This window comes from Giraffa tippelskirchi, chromosome 13, assembly GCF_054371585.1.
Source record: "Giraffa tippelskirchi isolate mGirTip1 chromosome 13, T2T-mGirTip1v1.2.pri, whole genome shotgun sequence".
Lineage (NCBI taxonomy): Eukaryota > Metazoa > Chordata > Mammalia > Artiodactyla > Giraffidae > Giraffa > Giraffa tippelskirchi.
The window spans coordinates 94525794-94551156 of record NC_137287.1 but is presented as its reverse complement, the minus strand read 5'-3'; the positions used below and the strand labels follow the sequence as shown (position 1 = coordinate 94551156).

The window sequence follows — 25363 nt, the reverse complement described above, 5'->3', positions numbered from 1 at the left end:
CTTTTAATTTTGCTGTGTATACTTCACAGGAAACCTTGAAAATGAAAGCTTCCTCAGTTTGCTACTAGTTCTCATCTCTTCCTATCTTTTTTACGTATGTATCTTCTTTTCCTTCCCTTTTGATTCCTTCTTACCAGCATTTACACATGATGTTTTCTCTTACACTAACAAACAAACCCTGTCTTGTGCAAATCAGTGGCTATTTTTATAGGATATAAAAACCTATTATCTAGTCATGTTGATAACTCCCTAATAATTTGCATATAGGTTCTTGTGAGTTTTCTATGTAAATGGTAGTATTTCCTATAAATACATGATTTCACCAATTTTTTATGATTCTGATTTCTTCTTATTGCATAGACTTGGATCTCTCATACATTACTAAATAGAAGTAATATTGCATCACTTTCCCTTATGCTTCATTTTAAAGAGATTGCTTTTAGTGATTCCCCTCTAAAGATGGTAATTGTTAAGTTTTGTTGTTTGAAAATAACTGTTTTTACCAGGTTATGAAATTTTCAATTCTTAATTGAGGGTTTCTTTTTTTGATTGTGAATTCATGTGTTTTAATCCAGTGCTTTTTCTACATTAATTGAAAAGATTATGTGATCTGTCCTCTTTAATATAGGTGAATTATATTTATAGATTTTATATTAAAACATCCTTGTATACCTTGGATAAATTCAGGTTGATTGTGGGTTATCTTTTTCATATACTGAATTCATTTTGTTAGTATTCTGTTTAGGATTTTTGAATCTATATTGAGTCAAATGATCTTATTTTATTTCTTATAGTATTTTTGTCCAGTTTTAATGTCAGATTTTCCTCATCTCTTAAAATGAATGTTTTGTTCCTTCTCTTTTTATCTGTTTTGTTAGTTTATCAAAGAACCATCCTTTTGCTTTATTTCATTTTTATTGTATATTTTATGTATTTTTATGTGTCTTATTATTTTTATAATTTTTAAACAACTTTATGATTGACATACAATAAACTGTACACATTTAAAGTTTGAAATTTAGTAGGTTTTGACATAAATATGCAGCGGTGAAACTCACCATAATCAAGAGAGTGTGAACATATCCATCACCCCTCAAAGTTTTCTTGTGCCTCTCTATAGTCTCTTCTCCTTGCCCCTGCCTACTCCTCCATCTCCAAGCAATCAGTGACCTATTTGCTGTCACTATAGGTGTTTTCTAGGTTTTTGTATAAGTGGACCATGTGTTTCTTTTTAAAAAAATAATTTTATATATGTATGTATTTATTTTTGGCCGTGCTGGGTCTTCATTGCAGTGTTCAGGTTTCTCATTGTGGTAGCTTCTCACTGTAGAGCACAAGCTGTAGCCTCACGTGCTTCAGTAGTTGTGACGCACGGGGTTAGTTGCTCCAAGGCATGTGGGATTTTCCCGCACCACGCAAACTGTCTTTTGCGTGGTGGATTCCTTACCAGTGAGCCACCCTGGAAGCCTGATAGTGTGTTTCTGATGCTTTGACATCTGGAGCCTTGTTGACCTTGGAGAGACTGCACTTCCCGGCTTAGCCAGTTTCTAGAGATAGTAAAAAAAAAAAAACTCACCTGCTAGAGTACCTTTCATATGCAAACCAACCAGCCCAGAGCCCACATCCTAAATACCTCAGTTATTGGGCTCTTACACTCTTTCTCCCCTGGAGGAGGGCATGACAACCCACTCCAGTATTCTTGCCTGGAAAATCCCATGTATAGAGGAGCCTGGCGGGCTACAGCCAGTAGGGTCACAGAATCAGACACGACTAAAGCAGCTGAACACACACACACCTATGGTCACTGTGGACCTGGTCAGTTCTCCCCAGGGCCATGTACCAGGTGACTGAGGACAACCTTTAAGCCCCAGAGCTAATCTTAAACCTGTTTTCCTTCTGTTGTCCATTCCTTCCTGAAGAAACAACAGTAATGGCTCTTACTCAAGTTTTCCCCTCACTTCCTCTCTTTTTGAGAATTGTGAGTAACCAACAAGTCTCTTCAGGGACAGTCCTCTGATTTGTTGGTCACAGCATTTGTGAATAATAATGAAACCTATATTTTAAAACAAGTATGAAATCTATTTTCTTACTCTTTTATTCAGCATAATTATTTTGAGATTCCTCCACATTGTTGTGTATCAACAGTTCATTCTTATCACTGAGTAGTATGTCATTATATGTCTGTATGTAGTATCTCATTATATGTCTACACCAATTTTGTTTTTCCATCCATCTGTTTATGGGCATTGAGTTATTTCCGCTTTGGGTCTATTACAAATAAAGCTTCTGTGAACAGTAGTGAACAAATTTTTATATGAACATACCTTTCCTTTCTTCTTGGATGAATACCCAAGAGTAGAATGGCTGGATCACAGTATATTATCTCCAGGGGTGCCCATTCACCTTGATGAGGTCGTTACCTCATTTGCAGTGCATAACGGCTGTGACTATCTTCTTGCATCCAAAAAGACCTGCACCAGCTTCTGAGACAGAGCTCTTGGACGGCATGGCTTTGGGTGTAAGCTAGAACTCCTAACCTTGCGGTGCCGCAACCAGAAAAGCACGATTACTGTTTCTGACGTCATATCTTTCATCTCTTTGTTTTGTGTATCCCTTGTCTACTTACTATGGATACAGATGATTTCATTACTTGTGTCTTTTAACTTCCCTAGTAGCTTCGTACATGGTTTATTTAATGTTTTTTTGTCTATTTGCCTTTATTGATGAGCTTTTTCCTTTTGTCATTTGCATGTTTCTAGTTGTTGTTGTTTTTTTTTTTTAAAGAAGTCCCTTTAACACTTCCTGTAAAGCGGTTTGGTGGTGCTGAATTCTTAGCTTTTGCTTGTCTATAAAACTTTTGATCTGTCTATCAAATCTGAATGAAAGCCTGGCCAGATAGAATGTTCTTGATTGTAGGTTTTCCCCTTTCATCACTTTAAATATATCATGCTGCTCCCTTCTGGCCTGCAGAATTTCTTCTGAAAACTCAGCTAATAGCCATATGGAAGTCCCCTTGTACATAGCTTGTTGCTTTTATTTATTTATTTATTTATTTATTTATTTATTTATTTATTGCATGGTCCAAGTTTAGTGACCTGCTGATGCTAAGTTGTACAGAATTGCACCATTTTAATTAGGGCTTGTATTTGGCCAGCTCAAAAGTAATTGTATAATTAGTTTGGTCAATTTAAATACTGTAGCTCCCTGTTGAATAGATGCACAATCATTACACCCAAACATTAATGCATACAAAGCAACATGCCTTGGCTGCTTTTAATATTGTTTCTTTATCTTCTGTTTTTGCCATTTTAGTTACAATGTGTCTTGATGTGGTCCTCTTTGGGTTGATCCATTTGGAGTTCTTTGTGCTTCCTGGACTTAAAAATATGGAGAAGGTTTGTTTCCTCTCTCAGTTTAGGAAAATTTTCAGCTATTATGTCTTCATATGTATTCTCTGCCCCTTTCTCTTTTCTAGGACCCCTGTAATGCAAATGTCAATACTGTTGTTGTTCTAGCAGTCTCTTAAATTGTCCTCATTTCTTTTTATTTTTGTTGTTGTTGTTGTTCAGCTTCAGTGATTTCCACTATTTTGTCTTCCAACTTGCTGATCTGTTCCTTTTTATCATTTAGTATACTGATCATGCCTTCTAGTGCATTTTTCATTTCAGTTATTGTACTCTTCATCTCTGGTTCTTCTTTATGTTTTCTAACTCTTTGTTTTCAAGTGCTAACTTCTCCCTCTGTTTATCCGTTCTCTTCCCAAGAAGATTTGGCTTTAATCATTTTTACGATCATTACCTTGAACTCTCTATGAGGTAGACTGCCCATCTGCACTTCAGTTAGTTCTTTTTCTAGGATTTTATCTTACTCATTCATTTGGAACAAGTTCCTTTGACACCTCATTATGCCTACTATGCTGTTTTTATTTCCGTGTATCTGGTAGGTTATATTTCCCAACCTTGGATATGAGGCATTTCACAGGACATGTCCTGTGCATCCCAGCAGTGCACTCCTCTCCAGTCAACAGAGCTATATGCTCTAGGGGTGCCCACTGTGTAGACTGCATTGATCCTTCTGTTGTGGTGGTCTGGTAGATGGGGCTGGTCCCTGGTCCATTTGGTTGCTAGGCCCTCCCTTGTATGGAAGCTACTGGCCACTGGTTGGTTGGACAAGGGCATGAGGCAGCTGGTTATGGAAGCCTAAAGGGATACCATGGCTAGAGCCAGATTCTGGGTTGGGTGGTTGCAGGACCAGGGTTCGTGGATATAGTGTAGTCTGCTGGTAAGTGGGGCCAATTCCTGACACGCCTGACTACAGGTTCCAGGGTGTTGCAATGCTGATGCTGCCCCACTGGTGAATGGGGCTGGACCCTGGGGCACCTGGGTGAGGAGTCCAATGCTTCTTAGAGCTGGTGTTCGCCTTTTGGCATGTGGGCCCATGGCTGGTATTGACCAGCTAGTAGGTGGATGGAGACAAGGCCCAGAGATTCCTGGGGCTAGTGCCAGCTTACTGCTAGGAGGAGCTAGGTCCTGGGGTCTCTGTGTGCAGGGCCCTGAGGTCTCCAAAGCTGGTTCAGCCTGCTGGTGAGTGGGGCTGCTGGCTGAGGGGCCCAAGATGTCCCAGAGCTGGTTTGACCTAGTGGGCACAGCTGGTTCCTGGGTGCAGGGGTCCCAAGGCTGGTGCCAGGCTGCTCACTTGTTAGCTGGGTTCTGACAGGGCAGACTGCAGGGCTGCAGTGGGCCTAGGACTGATATCCACCAGCTGGTGGGTAGGATTGGGACATGAGCTCTCAGGACACATGGCTTGCCTACCAGTGAGTGAAGCTGGGTCCCTGGGTCTCTGGCTACAGGGATGAGTGATCCCAGAGCTGATGTTGAACACCTGCTGCTGTGATTTCTGTTGCAGGTCCATGAGGGTCCTGGAATTGGTATGGGTCCAATTCCCAACACAACTGACTATTCTCTCTGGGGTGTCCTGAGGCTTATGCCTGCCCTCTGCTGTATGGACCAGATACCAGGTTGGCAAGCCAAGGGGCCCAAGGTGTCTTGGAGTTGATGTTGGCCTGCTGGTGATTAGAGCTGGGGCCCAGGGGGTTCTGTAGCTAGTGCCTGCCTACCTGTGTCTCCCAGGGTCTCTGGCTGCAGGGCTTTGGGGGGCCTAGAGTTGGTGTATTGGCTCACTGATGTGCCTGCCCACTGGTGGATAGAGCTGGGTCCTAGGGTCTGTTGAATCTCAACATTAAAAAAAACTAAGATCTTAGTTTCCCATTACTTCAGGGCAAATAGAGGGGGGGAAAGTAGAAGCAGTGACAGAGTTAGTTTTCTTGAGCTCAAGAATCTCTGCGGATGGTGAACGTAGCCTTGAAATTAAAAAATACTTGCTCCTTGGAAGGAAAGCTATGACAAACCTAGACAGCATATTCAAGAGTGGAGAGATCACTTTGCTGGCAGAGGTCTGTATAGTCAAAGCCATGGTTCTTCCAGTAGTCATGTACAATTGTGAGAGTTGGACCATAAAGGAGGCTGAGCACCACAGAACTGACACTTTCAAACTGTGGTGCTGGAGAAGACTCTTGAGAGTCCCTCGGACTGCAAGGAGATCAAACCAATCAATCCTAAAGGAAATCAGTCCTGAATATTCATTGGAAGGACTGTTGCTGAAACTGAAGCTCCAGTGCTTTGTGGCCACCTGATGAGATGGTTAGGTAGCATCACCAACTCAGTGAAATTTGAGCAAACTCCAGAAAATAGTTGAGGCCAAGCAGCCTGGCATGCTGCAGTCCTTGGGTTCACAGAGGCAGACACAACTTAGCAACTGAACAACAACAACCAGCTGGTGGATGAGGCTGTGTGTTCCGCCTGACTAGTTGCTTGGCCTAGGGTGTCGCAGTATTGGTACCGACAGGCTGGTGGGCAGAGCAATGTCCCAGTGCTAATAAGCTAGAGGGAGGATTCCAAAATGGTACTTGCTAGCACCAGTGTGGATGTGGTAGAACAGTTTCCCCCAGATGGCTGCTGCCAGCGTCTGTGCCCCCAGGGTGAGCTCTAGTTGCCTCTTGCCTCTCTAGGAGACTCTCCAAGATTAGCAGATGGGTCGGACCAGCATCCTTTCAAATTACTCCTTCTGCTCTTCATCCTGAAGCATGTGAGAGTTTTTATGTACCCTTTAAGAGGTTATTTCTCACAGCTCTCTGAGACTCCTACTACAAGTTAGCCCACTTGGCCTTCAAAGCCAAGCACTCTGGAGACTTTTCTTGGTGCAGGCCCCCTGGACTGGGAACCCCAATGTGTAGCAAAAACTGGTTGCCGCTTGGGGAAAACCTGTGCAATTACGATTATCTTCTTGTTGTGTTTTGCCCACCTGGGTGTATGGTTTTGTTTTTTAACTTTTATTTTATATATATATAAGTGTCGTGATAGTTTCAGGTGGACAGCAAAGAGAGTCAGCCATGCATATACATGTATCCATTCTCCACTAGGGGTATGGGTCTTGACTATGTCACAGCTCCAGCCTTCCCGCCCATCTGGTTGTGGTTTCCTTCTTATCTCTATAGATCTTTTCTGCTCGATTCTGGTCTTTCTCGTCAGTAGTAGCTCTGAAGATAATTCTGATTTTGGTATGCCTGCAAGAGGAGGTGCTCAGGACCATCCTGCTTCACCATCTTGGCCATGCTCTGTCTCTGATTTGTTTTTAAATTTTATGCATAAAACCTGTACTATATTTTGGTTTTATATATCCAGTAGTTTATTCCAGTATGTGATTTAAGTAAGAGAAATAGTTTTCCATATTGTTCTTTGTCTTAATTAATCTGCAGTATAAGTTTATACCAAACTATTTTATTTGTTGAAGTAGTCTAATTGACTTCCTTGTCTCTGGGACCCAAATTGAATCTTGCTTTAGGTGTAACTCAGAGATAATAGAGTTTAACATTCTATTTCGCAGGCTTAGTGTTCTTGTGTTGTTGTTTTCATTCTCTGTATAGGCTTATCTCTGGAAACGGGCTGCTTCTAGAGGTTCAGATCCCTATTAATTTTACCTCTATCACATTGTCTTTCTCCATGGAAGACCTATAACGAAAGTTGATTTCTGGTGTCCCAGGACTCATTGAGGAGCCCTTCAGCAGGTTTTCGGGTTCTTTTTTCTTACTAGCAAGTATTCAGTGTGTGCCATTCCTACTCCACCCTCCCTCGGTGACATGTGTCAGTTTTTTATTCATCAGCACCCACCTTCTCCTGCCTCCTGTGTTTGTCAGATGTCTCCTGCCTGGCTTACTCACTGCTGCTTTTGTCAGGCTCTACAGCTGTCTTCTTCGTTTTTCTGGCATACTGCCTGACTTCCGTGGCAGCTGCTCTATCATTGCCTGTCTGCTATTCTGCCCCATTTCCAGCCTTTCACCCCCTCACCCCTTCCCCCTTAGGTGCAGCATGTACTGTAGTACTGTTCATTCTCAGTGTTCAGAACTAAGTTCATCACCTTCCCTGCAGTATGTCCCAAAGCAATCATCCTCCTGTGTATAGCATTGAGATTCACCTAAGTCAGAGACCTGGGCCTTCCTTACCTCTGGCATCTCATTGTTAAGTTTTTAGTTCTGCCCCTGTACTCTGAGATCTGTACCCCTATGCTCTGCCACTATAGGTCTGAGGTCCTTCTGGTTTATTGGCTAGGTTACTTTGGAAAGCTTCCGTCAGCAGCCCTCCAAACTTTAAACCACACCAGTTGATCCTCTGCCCTACTGTCAGTCATTGTTTTTAAAATCCAAATTGTTATTGTCAACCTCCGTGTGTTAAAGCCTTTGGTGGTTCCTCAGTGAGTTTAGTGGAAGGTCAGAACTTTTTATTATGGCCTAAGAGGCCCCTTTGTGATCTATTCATTGTTCCTTCTGGGAGAAGGAAATGGCAACCCACTCCAGTATTCTTTCTTGGAGAATCCTGTGGACAAAGGAGCCTGGAGGGCTGCTGTCCATAGGGTCGCACAGAGTCAGACATGACTGAAGTGACTTAGCATTCATGCATGCATTGGAGAAGGAAATGGCAACCCGCTCCAGTATTCTTGCCTGGAGAATCCCAGGGACAGAGGAGCCTGGTGGGCTGCCATCTGTGGGGTCGCACAGAGTCGGACATGACTAAAGCGACTTAGCAGCAGCAGCAGCAGCAGGATTGCTCCTTCTAGCCTCATCTCCTGTATTTTCTCCACATATCCTCACAGACCCCACTCTTTCATGTTTACCATTTTCACATTCATTCAGCAAATGTTTATTGAGGTCCTGCTTGATACCTTTCCTGCTTTGCTATTCCTGGAGCAAGATAGACCGTTTCAAGTTTCAGAGTCCTCTTTGCTCTAAAGACTGTTTCTTGTTTCTGACCCTTCTCTTGGCTAACTACTCTTTCTCCTCCCAAGTTTATCTCAAGCATTACCTCCTCTGAAAATTCTTTCTCTGGTCTACAGTTTTACTACCTCTCCTTAATGTTAATTGACCAACATTATGCCACACGATAATTCAGGGTTTGAGCAAATAGCTTATTTGTCCCTTACCACTTGATGACAATCTATATCTAGTTCATATCTACCTTTGTATTCCCATTATGGTGAAGTACAAAGCATATGAACTTTGGAGTTTTAAAAGCCTTGAGTTTGAATCCTAGTAGGTAGGTACTTAATGGATGTGTGGCCTTAAACAAATTCCTTGACCTCTTTGATCATTATTCATTTGTAAAATGGAAAAACAGTACCTAACTCCAAAGGTGGTTGTGGGGGATAATTGGGTTAAAGTACACAGAATGCCCTGTGCCAAGTGCCTATAACCAAGGATTATAGTTGTAAAAATAGTTTCTGTTCCTAATAATAAATAATACAATGTTGATTGAGTAACGGTTAGCTGAAGGAACTGAACTCTCCATCTGGGTGCCTTTTTCTCAAAATGAACCTGAACAGCTCTAGAGAAGGCTCGGACAGTGCTTAACACTCCTAGCTGCCACTTCTTTGTTTCTTTCACACCTGGAAGTTTCCTTCAACAGTCTGTAAACTTTTTAAATTCTGCTTCTACAACTGCCAACTATGTGACCATCTCTCAATTTCTATATCTTCAAAATGGGAGTAAGAAGAGTATCTCTCTTGTAGAGTTTCTCTGAGATTTAACTGAGGTAAAAGGCCAAATGTTGAGATAAATTGTACCAGACACTTGATCATGTTTTATCAGTGTATTGAATATTGAATGGTTAACTTTGTATAGGTGGACTTTTATTAGAAGCTATCACAGCCAGAGTCTAAACTCTAGAGAATGTGCATATTGGCCGAGCTCTCCTTTGCTACTGGGAATTTCATAATATTGATTTCCTTGTAACATTTTTTCTGTAGCATATATATATGCAGCGTTGTGCTTCCTAACAAGAGCACCAAGAAAAATGCATTTCAGAGTACCCTCATCATTTCCATTCCTCATCCATTACAAATCATAGTTGGTCTTATTCTTTATCTTTATCAGGATTGGGATTGGTTGCATATATCCAAGTATAGGTTTATTTCTTTCTTGTATATATGAAATCTGAAAGTAAGCAGGGCTGGTATGACAGTTCAACAGTGTCATCAGAGAATTCAGTCTCTTTCTAGCTCTCTAATTCTGTTATCCTGGAAGTCACTTCAGAGTTCATAATGGCTGCTGGGGCTCTAATCATCACATCTGAATTCTAGATTACAAGGAAAAGGACAGAGAAACAAAAGACTCCCTCCCTCCCTCTTAAACCACCTTCCTAGAGATCTCATAATACACTTTCTTCCCCCGTGATATACTTAAGCTTATACCTCCTTGGCCAGAATTGAGCACTTGTCCACCCCTAGCTGAGGAATGGATGTGTTCTCCTAAGTTCTCCTAGCATCCAGTTTTCTTTCTTTCTTCCTCTCCTTTTCTTAGGTGAGGATGGCATGTCTCTCTGGACTTCTGGGTCCACTGATGGTGAGTGTACATTTGGGCAAGGAATGTTCCTCTTTGCCCAGAAGCTCACAAAATCTTTCTCTACAAGATATTCAACATGCCTGTGATGGTTCCTTCATCTCGAGTGCAGTACATATATTTCAGATAATATACCCCCGAAATGTGTGTAAGCATATGTAATTGATTGCTTGTGAATTTCTGTGATTCAAGAGAGACTCCCTTGCTCTAAGAACATTTAGGAAATATTCTTGAACTCTCAATATCAGAAAACAATAGCTGTAATTTTTTAGAACTTACTTTGTTGTTTGTCGTAAGGCTTTTAAGTACTTGCTGTTGGCATCTTGGTTTTCCTTTGTTATTTGAATGTTAAACTTTCCTGGTTTATCTCCTTAATGTGCAGTAGAAACAGATTTTTTTAAGTAAGAAATGTTTTTGTAATTAAAAAAAAAATGATTGTGTATTAGCCCTTTGTCTGGGTGTGGTAGGGTAGGCAAAAGGATGCAGTGTGTATCCCATTGTGTCCAATAAAATAGGGAATTACCCAGAACTTCATGACTCATCTCCCGAAGCCTCCCTGCTTATTTGTGCTATATTCACATAAAGAAAAGCTTATTATTCACAAATGTGTTTGAAAAATGAAAAATGGTTGAGTTTCTTCCCATTTGGCTTTCTTAGAGTATATAATTCTGTCTTTATTCAATCCGCTGTTGCTGAATCAAAAATATTGTGTAAGATAGAGGAGGAAATCATATACCGTTATCTCCTACCTAACAAAAATAGACAGACTGGTTGAAATAATTGTATATTAACACATGTATGTGGAATCTAGAAATATGATATTGATAAACATATTGACAGGGAAGGAATGGAGACGCAGCTATAGAGAACAGACTTGTGGACACATTGGGGAAGGAGAGAGTGGAATGAATGGAGGAAATATCATTGACATATATACACCACCACGTGTAAAGTGGATAGCTGGTGAGAAGTTGCTATATAACACAGGGAGCCCAGCCTAATGCTCTGTGTTGATCTAGGGGGATGGGATGAAGGAAGGAAGGGAGGTGATATAGGTATAATTATGACTGATTTGCATTGTTGTATGACAGAAATGAACACAACATTGTAAAGCAATTCTCCTCCAATTAAAAAATAAATTGAAAAATAAATAATTGTGGTATACCCATATGATGACCTACTATGCAGCCATTGCAAAGAAAGGTAACTAGAAACTGTTGATGTAGAAGATATCCAGGATTTATTATTTTAAGTAAAAAATGCAAGCTGTAGACAGTATATCTACTATCCTATTTATTTATTTTTTATGTGTAGGTATCTATTTCTAAAGGATATGAAGGAAAGTCTTTAGTGATCACTTTTGGAAAATGGGACAGGCAGGAGGTGAATAAAACTTTCAGAGTTTTCTTATATCCCTCTGTTCTTTTTGATATCTTTTTGATATCTTTGTTTTGTTTTGGACTGCACCACACAGCTTGTGAGATCTTAGTTCCCTGACTAAGACAGGGATTGAACCCAAGACAATGGCAATGAAAGCCCGGAGTCCTAACCACTGGACTGCCAGGAAATTCCCAGTTTATATGTCTTGTAATGAGCATGCTTTATTGATTTATTTTAATAGTTTATAATTTCAGTGAAGGGAAGGAGCACCATTGTCCTTCCTATATAAGAAAAGTAATCTTTTAATTTGTTGTTGTTCGGTCATTAAGTCGTGTCCAACTCCCTGTGACCCCATGGGTCCTGTCCTTCACTTTCTCTCAGAGTTTGCTCAAACTCATGTCCATTGAGTCGGTGATGCTGTCCAACCATCTCATCCTTTTTTGCCCTCTTTTCCTCCTGCCCTCAATCTTTGCCAGCAACGGGTTTTTTTTCCATTGACTTAGCTCTTCACATCAGGTGGCCAAGGTACTGGAGCTTCAGCTTCAGCATCAGTCCTTCCAATGAATATTCAGGGTTGATTTCCTTTAGGATTGACTAGTTTGATCTTCTTGCACTCCAAGGGACTCTCAGTGAAGTAGTCAGTGACACAGAAGTAGGTATTTTTCTGGAATTCTCCTTTTTTTATACTCCAACAGATGTTGGCAATTTGATCTCTGGTTCCTCTACCTTTTCTAAATGCAGCTTGTACATCTGGAAGTTCTCAGTTCATGTACTGCTGAAGTCTAGCTTGAATGGTTTTGAGGATTACCTTGCTGGCATGTGAATTGAGCACAACTGTGCGGTGGTTTGAACATTCTTTGCTATTGCACTTCTTTGGGATTGGAATGAAAACTGACCTTTTCCAGCCCTGTGGCCATTGCCAAGTCTCCCAAATTTGCTGGCATATTGAGTGCAGCACTTGAACAGCATCATCTTTTAGGATTTTCAATAGCTTAACTGAAGTTCCATCACCTCCACTAGCTTTGTTTGTAGTAATGCTTCCTAAGGTCCACTTGACTTAACACTCCAGGATGTCTGGCTCTCGGTGAGTGATCACACCATCGTGATTGTCTGGGTGGTGAAGATCTATTTTGTATTGTTCTTCTGTGTATTCTTGCCTCCTCTTCTTAATCTCTTCTGCTTCTTTTAGGTCCTTGCTGTGTGAAGTCATACATTACTCTTTTCTGTAAGGCTTTTTTCACTTAGCATGATGGTTTTTAATTTATTTGTTATTGAAGGATAATTGCTTTACAAAATTTTGTTGTTTTCTGTCAAACCTCAACATGAACCAGCCATAGGTATACATATATGCCCTCCCTTTTGAACCTCCCTCCCATCTCCCTCCCCACCCCACCCAACCCCTGTAGGTTGATACAGCACCCCTGTTTGAGTTTCCTGAGTGGTTTTTAGATTCATTCATGTTTTTGTGTGTATCTGGAGTTCTTTCCTTTTAATCACTGAGTAATATTTCATTGTGAGGAAAAAAAATCCACTTCTGTTTATATATTCTGTTATTGGTGGTTACTTGGGTTATTTTCAGCTTTTTGTTACAGCTTTTTGTTATTCTATTTATCTTTTGGACGTATACTCTTACATAAATATATAGAAATGGAATTACTAGATCACAAAGTTAGATGTCTGTAAGTCAGACAAAAAGTATCACAGATAACTCATCTAAAAATCATTCTGTGACAAGGCAGAACCATTTCTACTATGAGAGTTTGTACACAGGCTTCTTGGCATTGTGCAGACTTCAGCTGAGCAGGGCTGGTTGCCTTCTGACATTTGATAGTGCACATTTCCCTCAGATTCAAACTATTTAACTGTTCATCCTTGTCAGGACTAGGCCTTCATCATAGAACCAGCTTTTTAAATCCTCAATTCATAGAGAGGTATGGGGAAGAGATGAATTTGGGGAAGTATGGGGTGTCAATAAATAAGATGTGACAGAGAGGTTGAGGGTTTTAACAATAGAGAGGTGGTGTTGTGTGTGTGTGTGTGTATGTGTCTCTAACACACACACATACCCAGAGAGAAGGGTGGAGGAGAGAGGAAGAGAAAGGGAGATGGGCAAAGGAAAAAGAAATACAAGTGGGCTTTTCCTCTTGTGAATTTTAATTGAGCTTTTTTGCAAATGTTATTTTTAAGATGGTTCAAAATTTTAAAAGTCTTGTGTCCTGAAATAAAATGATCTCCAAAGAACCTCCTCATTCTGTTTAACAGCTGCATAGTATTCCATTTTTGTAAATATGCAGTAATTTATTTAATCGTGTCCTCCTCTTTCAGTCTCTTTCTGTCGCAAACTGTATTGTATTAAATAACATTTAAAAGATCACTTTAAAAGTATGGGTATATCTGTAAAGTTCCCAAGTAGAATTGTGTGAAAGAGCTTGTACTTTTGTAATTCTGGTAAGTATTTATAGTTCGTATGAGAGTATTTGTTTACACAAACCCTTGCCAACACAGTGGTTTGTTTTGTTTTGTTTTCTTAGTTTATGTGTTTTTGGCTGTGCCGGGTCACTGCTCTCTAGTTGTGGTGTGCAGGCTTCTCACCGTGGTGTCTTGTTGCAGAGCACAGGCTCTAGAGCATGGGGCTCTAGAGTTCAGTTGAGTTGCTCAGTCGTGTCTGACTGTTTGCAACCCCATGGACTGCAACACACCAGGCCTCCTTGTCCATCACCAACTCCCAGAGCTTGCTCAAACTCATGGCCATCGAGTCGGTGATGCCATCCAACCATCTCATCCTCTGTTGTCCCCTTCTCCTCTTGCCTTCAGTCTTTCCCTGCATCGGGGTCTTTTCCAATGAGTCAGTTCTTTGCATCAGTAGTTATGACACATGGGTTTTAGTTTCACCGTGGCATGTGGAATCTTCCTGGACCAGGGACTGAACCATAAGCAGGCAGATTCTTGACCACTGAACCACCAGGGAAATCTGCCAGTGTGGTGTTGTTAAAGTTTTTCTGTATTTGCCTATCTGATAGGTGAAAAATGACATTGTAGTGTAGCTTTGATTTGACTTTCTTTGATCGTGAGTGAGGTTAAGAATTTGTTCTTATATTTTAAGAGATCTGGTTTTCTGTGGATCTGTTTTGTCTCTTTTGTCATCTCTTAATCTGTAGGAGTCCTTTATTATATCAAGGAAATTAGACTTTTGTGAATTAGTTGGAAATATTTTTATCATGCTTTAAAAATATGGAGGTAGCTGTTAAAGTGGACTGGTGAAAAAGAAGCCAGATTGCTATGGAGACAACTCTTCCTGGAAATTTGGCTGCAAGGTGGAGTAGAATGATTGCTAGCTGGAGGACTGATGTAAATTAAAAGGAGCTCTTCTTTTCTTTGAGAAATTCTTCAGTTCAATTCAGTTCAGTCGCTCAGTCGTGTCCAACTCTTTGCAACCCCATGGACTGCAGCTCACTAGGCCTCCCTGTCCATCACCAACTACCGGAGCTTGCTCAAACTCATGGCCATTGAGTTGGTGATGCCTTCCAACCATCTCATCCTCTGTCATCCCCCTCTCTTGCCTTCACCCTTTCCCAGCATCAAGATCTTTTCCAGTGAGTCAGTTCTTCACATCAGGTGGCCAAAGTATTGGAGCTTCAGCTTCAGCATCAGTCCTTCCAATGAATATTCAGGGTTGATTTCCTTTAAGATTGACTGGCTTGATCTCCTTGCTGTCCAAGGGACTCTCAAGAGTCTTCTCTAACACCACAGTTCAAAAGCATCAATTCTTTGGTACTCAGCTTTCTTTATAGTTCGGCTCTCACATCCATACATGACTACTGGAAAAACCATAGCCTTGACTAGACGGACTTTTGTTGGCAAAGTAATGTCTCTGCTTTTAAGTATGCTAGCTAGGTTGGCCATAACCTTCCTTCCAAGGAGTAAGCGTCTTTTAATTTCATGGCTGCAATCACCATCAGCTGTGATCCTGGAGCCCAAAAAAATAAAGTCTGACACTGTTTCCACTGTTTCCCCATCTATTTCCCATGAAGTGATGGGACCAGATGCCATGATCTTAGTTTTCTGAACGTTGAGCTTTAAGCCAACTTTTTCACTCTCCTCTTGCACTTTCATCAAGAGGCTCTTTAGTTCTTCTTCACTTTCTGCCATAAGGGTGGTGTCATCCGCATATCTGAGGTTATTGGTATTTCTCCCGGCAATCTTGATTCCAGCTTGTGCTTATTCCAGCCCAGCATTTCTCATAATGTACTCTGCATATAAGTTAAATAAGCAGGGTGACAATATACAGCCTTGACGTACTCCTTTTCCTATTTGGAACCAGTCTGTTGTTCCATGTCCAGTTCTAACTGTTGCTTCCTGACCTGCATACAGGTTTCTCAACAGACAGGTCAGATGGTCTGGTATTCCCATCTTTTTCAGAATTTTCCACAGTTTATTGTGATCCACACAGTCAAAGGCTTTGGCATAGTCAATAAAGCAGAAATAGATGTTTTTCTGGAACTCTCTTGCTTTTTCGATGATCCAGCGGATATTGGCAATTTGATCTCTGGTTCCTCTGCCTTTTCTAAAACCAGCTTGAACATCTGGAAGTTCACGGTTCACATATTGCTGAAGCCTGGCTTGGAGAATTTTGAGCATTACTTTACTAGCATGTGAGATGAGTGCAATTGTGCAGTAGTTTGAGCATTCTTTGGCATTGCCTTTCTTTGGGATTGGAACGAAAACTGACCTTTCCCAGTCCTGTGGCCACTGCTGAGTTTTCCAAATTTGCTGGCATATCGAGTGTAGCACTTTCACAGCATCACCTTTGAGGATTTGAAATAATAGCTCAACTGGAATTCCATCACCTCCACTAGCTTTGTTCATAGTGATGCTTTCTAAGGCTCACTTGACTTCGCATTCCAGGATGTCTGGCTCTAGGTGAGTGATCACACCATCGTGATTATCTGGGTCGTGAAGATCTTTTTTGTACAATTCTTCTGTGTATTCTTGCCACCTCTTCTTAATATCTTCTGCTTTTTAGGTCCATACCATTTCTGTCCTTTATCGATCCTATCTTTGCATGAAATGTTCCTTTGGTATCTCTAATTTTCTTGAAGAAATTCTTAATTGTATTTAAATGTTGTTATGAAAGGGAGGTGTTAAAGCTAGAAGGTGGTGTTAGATCTACAGGACAAGGTTCCAAAGGAACTGAGATTCTTGGGAGGAAATGCAGAGAAGGAAGAAATTAGCAAATAAGGTGACTGGTAGGTAAGGGTGTCCCAGTCGAGTGGTTTCTGTTTCCTTTGAAGTTGAAGGCAAAGCCAACAGCCAAGAATGTGAGAGGGTATATTGGAGAGAAGAGGAAGTTATTTGAAGTCACTGCTGTGGAGAATTGGAGAGAGAAAACTAAGTAGGGAAATATTGAAAGATTGCAGAAAGTGTTTAGAGTTTCACTGAGGCAAAAACAGTGATCTCAACTTTATGGGTTGTTTGATTTTCTTAAGAAGCATTTGGCAGCCCAAGTTGGCTGACAGTTGGATTTGTTCAGGATTGGGGATTATTTTCTCATATAGGTATAATAGAAGAACAGTGTAGCAAAAGAATATAGGATATTTGCAAGGGAGTGATTGAACTGACACCAGGTTTTCTTGGCTGAGTAGAGAAGGAAATAGAGATATTGGAATGAAAATTAGAGGATCAAGGGACTGAAAGCCTGAGTGAGATCCCGGGCTTTAGTAGTAAGGGAGTATGGTTGGAGAGTGGGAAAGTAAGATTCAGTATGAGCATTTTTCCCAGTGTTGACAAAGTCTAAAGTACAGCCATCGTCACGACTGGCCTCAGTGGAGTGGAAGTTGTATAAGTGTTGTAGGAAGGGGGACCCCTTCCAGAGCCTGAAGGTGGGCTCTTATCTAACACTCAGAAATGGGTTGTCTGAGTAGATGGAGATGCCAACAAAGCAAGAGACTTTATTGGGAAGGGATGCCCAGGCAGAGAGCGGGAGGGTAAGGGAACCCAGGAGAACTGCTCTGCCACATGGCTCAAAATCACAGTCTCGGGTTTTATGGTAATTGGGTTAATTTCCAAGTTGTTTGGCCAGTCATTCTAACTCAGGGTCCTTCCTGGTAGCACATGCATTCCTCAGCCAAGATGGATTCTAGCGAGGAGGATTCTGGGAGCTGGTAGGACACATGGCCTCTCCTTTTGACCTTTCCTGAACTCGTCCAGTTGATTATGACTTATTAGTTCTGTATTCCATACTGGAACTGCCTGCCATAAAATAACTGATACAAATGGTTACTATAGTGCCTGGCCAGCGTGGCAGTTTCAATCAGTGTATTTCCCTTCAGATAAGGTCGTTGGAGTTGAAGAAGTCCGAGAACTCAGAGATGTGCCTGGATGTGAATTGTGGCTGTCATCTGTGAGGATGTTGAAAAATCTTCCAAGAGAATATCAGTACTTTGGGATGGGAAGAAAGCTGTGAGCCCCATTGTATTGTCTTCAGTGAGTGCCAGGAAACCAGTAGGCAAAAAAAGCCCTCGGTAATGGGCTATTCCGTTATTATCTGACTGGTTTTCAATATTTATTTTTATTTTTTTGGCTTCCTCAGGTCTTTTCTTTCGCAGCATATGAACTGTTAGTTGCAGCATCTGGAATCTAGTTCCCTGACCAGGGATTGAACCCAGGTCTCCTGCATTGAGAGTGTGGTATCTTAGCCACTGGACAACCAGGAAGTCTTGATCTGACTTTTTTTAAGCTTAAAAATGACAGGCTTGTTCCATTTTCTTAAATTCTTAGAATTCTCCAGAGAAGAATACTGGAGTGGGTAGCCATTCCCTTCTCCAGGGGATCTTCCTGATCCAGGGATCAAACCTGGGTCACCTGCATTGCAGGTAGATTCTTTACCATCTGAGCCACCGGGGAAGCCCATAGCATACCAAATAGCAACAATTATTGTTTGGACTAGCAGCGTGATACTCACTACCAGCTTTTCCCTATTGTTGGGTATTTGGATTTTTTCTGTTTTTCCACTTAATGACTAAATAGCTCTTTATCATTTTAATCTTGAGTTTCAGATTATTTACATATACTCAAGAATAGAACCTTGGAAATGGGTCAGAAAACAATGTGGGCACCTTTAAGATTCTTGTATAATGTTTCTGGAAAGGAGTTTGTTATTATAGGCTAATTGGTATTTCCATCATTATTTCAATTCTTTTCATATGACTCTTCGAAGCATTGTATTTTCATGCCATTGGTCTTTCCTGCAAGTAAAAATGTTCTTTCGTTATTATTTTCCTTTGATTAATGGAGATAGTCAGCATTTTTTTGTGTATTTTCTTAGCTGTTTCTTTTTCTCTTTTGTACATTATGTTTAGGTTTTTCACATTTTTCAGAATTGGAATCTTAATATGTTCCATATTAATATGAGTTCTTGTTTTAATTATTTGTTTTGTGACAGTTTTCCCAGTTCATTACCTTTTTTAAGAAATAGACGTTATTTTTTAGAGCAGTTTTATATTCACAACAAAATTGAGCAGAAAGTATAAAAAGTTCCCAAATATTCCCTGTTCCTATACACACACAACCTCCCCCACTGTTGACATCCCGCACCACAGTGTACACTTAACTACAGTTGATGAACCTACATTGACATCATTATCACCAAGAGTCCATAGTTTACATTAGAGTTCACTTCTGATGTTATACATTTTCTGTGTTTGGACAAATGTATAATGACATGTATCCACCATTGTATTACCTACAGAATAGTTCACTGCCCTGAAAATCCTCTGTGCTTCACCTTTTCATTCCCCTTTCCTCCTTAACCTAGCAACCACTGCCTCCAGAGCCTTGCCTTTTCAAGAATTATCATATAGTCAGAATCATACAGACTGTAGCCTTTTCATATTGGTTTCTTTTACTTAGTAATATGCATTTTTCTCCATGTTTCTTCATGGTTTGATGGCTCATTTCTTGTTAGTGCTACATAATATTCCATGTTCTGGATTTACTACAGTTAGTTTATTCATTCATCTACTGAAGAACAGCTTGCTTGCTTCCAAGTTTTGGCAGTTATAAATAAAGCACATTTCTATATGGGTATACGTTTTCAATTCTTCTTGGGTAAATACCAAGGAGCACAATTGGTTGGATCATATAATAAGAGTAAGTTTAATTGTGTAAGAAACCAGCAAACTACCTTCCACACAGTGAAGGAGAGTTTCTGTTGCTCCACAGAAGCACTGGGATTTGGTGTTGTCAGTGTTTTGGATTTTGATAGGTGTGTAGTGGTGTCTCATTGTTTTACTTTGCAATTCCCTAATGACATACGCTGTTGAACATCTTTTCATTTGCTTGTTTGCCATTTGTATATCTTCCTTGGTGAGGTGTCTGTTCAGGCTTTTGACCATTTTTTAATCAGCTTGATAATTTTTTTATTGTTGAGGTTTTAAAGTTGTTTATTTTGGATAACAGTCCTTTGGCTAATGTGTCTTTTGCAAGTATTTTCTCACAGTCTGTGGCTTGTCTTATCATTATCTTGACTCTGTCTTTTGCAGAGCAGAATTTTTTAGCTTTGATGAAGTGCAGTTGGTTATTTTTTGATGGCCCTGTCTTTGGTATTCTATCTTAAAAGTCATTGCCATACCCAAGATCATCTAGATTTTTCTTCTATGTTATCTTCCAGGAGTCTTTTGCATTTACATCTCGGTCTGTGATTCATTTTGAGTTAATTTTTGTGAAGAGTATAAGATCTGTGTCTAGTTTCTTGTTTTTTTTTTTTTTTGGTATGTGTATGCTCAGTTATTCCAGCACCATTTGTTCAAAAGACTGTCTTTGCTCCATTGTATTGCCTTTGCTCCTTTGTCAAAGATCAATTGACTATATTTGTGTGGGTCTTTATCTGGGTTCTCTTGTGTTCCATTGGTCTGTTTGTCTGTACTACATTGCCACTCTTTGCTGTATCTTTCTTTGCTTTTTTATATTACTGTTTGCTTTTAAATTAATAGTAATTCTCCAACTTTACTCTGCTTCTTCAGTATTGATCTGGCTGTTCTCCATCTTTTGCATCTGCATGTAAACTTTAGAACTAGTTGTTGATATCCACAAAATAGCTTGGTAGTATTTTGATTGAGATTGCATAGAATCTGTAAACCGAGTTGAGAAGAACTGACGTCTTGACAGTATGGAATCTTCCTATCCATGAACATTGTTTGATTAATTTCTTTTGTTATTTTTTCTATTGCCAGATATTCCATTTTTCCTTCATGATTTCTTTTTTTAATTAATTTATTTTTTTATTGAAAGATAATTGCTTTACACCTTTGTGATTTCTTACATTGCCTTTATGTCTAGAAATCCTTCCTCATTATGAACATTTAAAATTTCCTCTTAAAATGTGTCTGTAAATAGTTAATTCTTCAGCCCATCTGGATCTTATTTTGATATATGGGATGAAGTGATGGTCTAGCCTGCTTCCTCCAAATACATTGTTATTTTTCACAAAACCATTTCCTATTGATTTATCTAGAGTATACATGAATACATACACAGTAATCAGCCTTCCAGTCTGTTTCCTAACCCTTATGGAAGAAATTGTGTGCTCTCCCCATTTTGGGTAACGGTCAGGTGGGAAGAGGGGGGAACTGGTCAAATCATGTATGGTTATACCTTGGAAGGCCATTGGCTGAACCCAGTTCCCTGCTAAGCATGATTGCTGGTATTAAAGGCAATCTCCTGGGGTATGTATAAACCACCTACATCTCTCCACCCTCCCTCAGAGATTTTCATGTTCCCCTCGGAGAAGCATGTTCTGATTGCCTTGGAGAGTCACTGCCACATTAAATTACCTCTGTGCTGTGAGTCCCATGAAAACCGGACCTTGGAGTATATTGTCCCCTAGTTGTTTCCCTGATACCTACCTTAGTGTCAGGCACAGACATCAGAATGGATGAATAAACCTCTATTACCTGTGTGAATGGGCCTCAGCCCTCTGATACGGTTTGAAGGGAAATAAAGTTTGAGGACAGCTGTATAATGTCTGCTTTGGAGGTCAGTACATCCATGCAGTCAACCTTCCTTCTCCGTGCTTCTCATTCGGAAGACACTAAAGCTGCAATTACCTAGGAAGCTTTTAAAAGGACTGCTACCTACCTCTCACTCCCAGAGATATAGTCTGGCACAGAATTTTGTTGTTATTAAGTTCTTTGAGTGATTCTAAAGTATAGCCAAGGTTGAGAATCACTGCTGTTACTTATTATAGTTGTATAAACTTTCAGTTAAGTAGTTGGATTCCTGGAGAGTTGTGCTTATCAGACTCCTAAAAGATCATTGGTCGTGTGTGTGCACTTTAATGACTAGGAAGAATTTGCCCAAAATACTCCTTTGGTGAGTTGTTTGGACATAGTTTTCAGTATTTCAGTACCGTATCTAAAATGGCTCTCTATTTTCTAGGTCAGCATGGATTCCTGGTTCCTTCTTACTCTGCTTGGCAGTGGTCTGATACATGTTGGTGCCAACAACACTACCATAGGTAAATTGCCATTTGATAAGATTGGTACTTGGAATAGAATTTTGTGTTTATATTTAGTGACCCAAGTTTGAAGACCTTGGTGGTACTAAAGAAAGAAAATATTAATTAAGTTTTACTTAAAAGTGATGGCCAAATAAGTTGTCTTTGGGAATCTCTGGGTCATATTGTATGCTACACTCAGCATTGTTCTATATGCCACATAGTACTTCAAATAAAAAGATTATATTCATTCCTGAAAAGTTAAAGAAAAGAAAATGGTTGCTATTTAAGACTCCTATATATTGACTCTGAGGAACTAACTAAGAGACCAGTTTTTCCCTCCACTAGACAGTAAACTTTTGGAAGTGGAGGGAAGGATTCAGCATTTAAAGAGTGTATGCTCCTTGAAGTATACCTGGAGAAAATTCTGCTTCAAAAAGATGCATGCACTGTTATGTTCATAATAGTACTATTCACACCAAAACATGGAAACAATCTAAATGTCCATCAACAGATGAATGAAGATGTGGTACATATATACAATTGAACACTACTCAGCCATAAAAAAGAATGAAATAATGTCATTTGCAGCAGCTTAGAAATTATCATACTAAGTGAAGTAAGGCAGAAAAAGAAAGACAAATGCCATTTATCACTTACATGTGGAATCTAAAATATGGCATAAATGAACCTATCTACAAAACAGAAATAGACTCACAAATATAGAGAACAGACTTGTGGTTGCCAAAGAGGCAAGAGGAGGGATTACCTGTTAGTTTGGGATTGGTAGACACAACCTACTGTATTTAGAATGGATAAACAGCAAAGTCCTGCTATTATAGCACAAGGAAATATATCCAACCTCCTGGGACAAACCATAATGGAAAAGAATTAAAAATGAATCTTTGTGTGTATGTAACTGAGTCACTTTGCTGTGCAGCAGAGATTAGCACAACATTGTAAATCAACTATACTTTAATTTTTTAAAAAGATAATAAAATGAAAAGAGTGTGTGTTGTGTGTGTATGTGTACCTGGTCATTGGTCTCCAAGTGTTTGAGATGTAGTAAGGGCTTGCTGCTTTGTGTCTCATAACTTTTGAGATCTCAATTCTTTGTGTGATGTTTTCTTGGTTTTTGTAGTTTCACCTTCAGTAGGCGTTACAAGATCTGTGAAAGCATCTACAACAGAATCACTTAAAGAAGAGACCAAAACTTCAAATCCTACTCCTTCAGTAACTTCTTCTTCCTTGGCACCAACATTCAGCCCAAATCTAACTCTGGGACCCACATATGTAACCACTGTCAATTCTTCAGACTCTGACAATGGAACCACAAGAACAGTAAGCACCAATTCTGTAGTCACTACAATTTCACCAAATGGAACATGGCTTCCAGATAACCAGTTCACAGATACCAGAACAGAATCTTGGGAGGGGAATGCCAGCACTGCAGCAACCACTCCAGAAACTTTTCCTCCTTCAGGTACTAGAGTTGGTTTCTGTTTGTTCTTTCTTTGGGTCTTTGAGTTTATTCACCCTTTTATTGTTATTGTTTGTGTTTCTAGCCATAAAATTTCTTGAAATAAGTAAAATTGCCCAAGCAAAGTAATGAAACCTAGATATAGGGGATTCTCAAGAATATCTGGTTAACATAGAATTAAGAGGAAAGAAGATAGGGGACTTGCCTGGTCATCCAGTGGTTAAGACTCCATTCTTCCAGTGCAGGAGGCACAAGTTCAATCCCTGTTCAGGAATCTAAGATCCAGCACACTGCATGGTATGGCCAAAAAAAAGGAGGAAAGAAGATAGATTCTGGAGGATATTCTGCTTTGCATGGAATCCTGGTTAGATTAGGGACGCTTAATGTTTAAAGATAGAGAAGAAGATTGAAAATATAAGAGAAAGAGGATAGGTAATTGATGATGCTAGAAACTGAAGATGAAAGGATAGTGAAATTGATAGTAATAGGATTAGCCTTGTAAAGGAAGGAATCCCTGGAGACCATGGGAAGGAGAACGGGTCTGGGTATCTATAACAGATAAGAGTGAGGCCTATGGCCAGGAGTAGAAGTATTAAGAGAAGATCAGGGAAACAGTTAAGTTACAGTGCCAGTTCGTTCAGGGCCTGAACCCAACCCACTTCTCCTTGAGTCAGTAACTGAAGTGGAAGTGGCTTTGAAGATAGAATCAGAGACCTGAGTATGAGACCACGTAGGGTAGGGCAAATTTCCAAGGATTGGGAAGGTCCCTCTTATGGCTTCTGTGAGTAGTAAAGGAAATAATTATTCCTTGACAGCTGTATAATTGTCCTTCCTTTGCTAGTAAAAATCAGTTACTCTTCTTTGGTCTCATCCCCTTGGCTCATATTTTTGACTTGTTAGATGGTAAGTGCCCCTAGGTGGAATCACATAGGGCTTATGAACTGAGTGTCATTTGCTGATGACATCTTTTAGCTAGACCTTAAAACTCAGACCCTGCACCTGCCAGCTTTAATCCCATACTTTCCACTTGAGTTTGAATCCTAACTCTGCTGTACCCTAGCTGTGTGACAATAGGCAAGTTTATTTAACCTCTGTACCTCAGTTTTGTCATCAGTATATAGAATGAATGATGTTGATAGTACTTAATTCATGAAGGAGCTGTTAGCATTAAACAGGTTAATATGGGTAAAGCATTTATAGTGGGACCTGCATATGATAAACACTAATTTTAAATGTTAGGCATTGTACTAAGAGTTTTATAGAAGTAATTCATATGAAGTATCCTATGGATTCTGTTACATTGGTTCTGTTTTATGTTTTATAGGTGAAGGAGTTTTACTGTGTTTTTCAAAGTACAAATCATGACTGATTGATGAAATCGGTTTAGTGGGCCACTACAAATCTCTATGTGTGTGGATTGTCCTTTTCAATTTTTATTCTTTTCATGTTAACTTATTTTGCAAAACTTCTGTTTAAGTTATACACAAACATATACTAAGTAATGGTATAAAAATGTCTTTCTGTAAATTATGGCCATTGCTTAGAGAGGAAAAACAAAACTTGTGCAAGCTGAATTAGTAAATGGAAAAGGTGAGACTGTCACTAACTTCACAGCCTATGTTTTTGTTGTTTTTTTGGCTGTGCTGAGTCTTCTTTCTCTAGTTGTGGTGCACAGGCTCTAGAGCACACGGGCTCAGTAGTTGTGGCGCACGAATTGCCCCACAGCATGTGGAATCTTAGTTCCCTGGTCGGGGATGGAACATACATCCCCTACATTGGAAGGTGGATTCTTAACCACTGGACCACCAAGGAAGTCCCACGGCTTATGTTCTTAACTTATGTTCTGTTCTGTCTTTCATTTATTAATCTGTGAGATGACCAGTGGTAATTATCTCTTTTTTTAGTAGATGTTTGATGTAAGACCTTAGAGGTTAAATAATTTGCCTTAGATCTGAAGGCTGTCAGGTAGTGAATTAGACCTATTTCTCACTTCCGTGGTCTCTCCACACTGCTACTCAGTTTTCTGTAATCTCCTGTAGGTCCAAATTATGCCACAGCTGAGAAG

The 25363-nt window shown here is 40.0% G+C and overlaps 1 protein-coding gene across 50 annotated transcripts in view; it reads left to right on the top strand.

Moving 5' to 3' along the window:
• The window catches only part of PTPRA (protein tyrosine phosphatase receptor type A), a 173045-nt gene that overhangs the window by 84851 nt on the left and 62831 nt on the right, over positions 1 to 25363 (top strand). For 32 of the 50 annotated variants that reach the window (XM_081558973.1, XM_081559001.1, XM_081558987.1 and 29 more), the window contains 2 exons: positions 21761 to 21839; positions 22960 to 23301. In XM_081558973.1, the coding sequence (XP_081415099.1) occupies positions 21767 to 21839; positions 22960 to 23301 (415 nt within the window). In that variant the 5' untranslated portion in view covers positions 21761 to 21766. The remainder of the gene's footprint in view (positions 1 to 21760; positions 21840 to 22959; positions 23302 to 25363) is intronic. The other 18 variants (XM_081558975.1, XM_081559006.1, XM_081558994.1 and 15 more) reach the window with 1 other exon arrangement.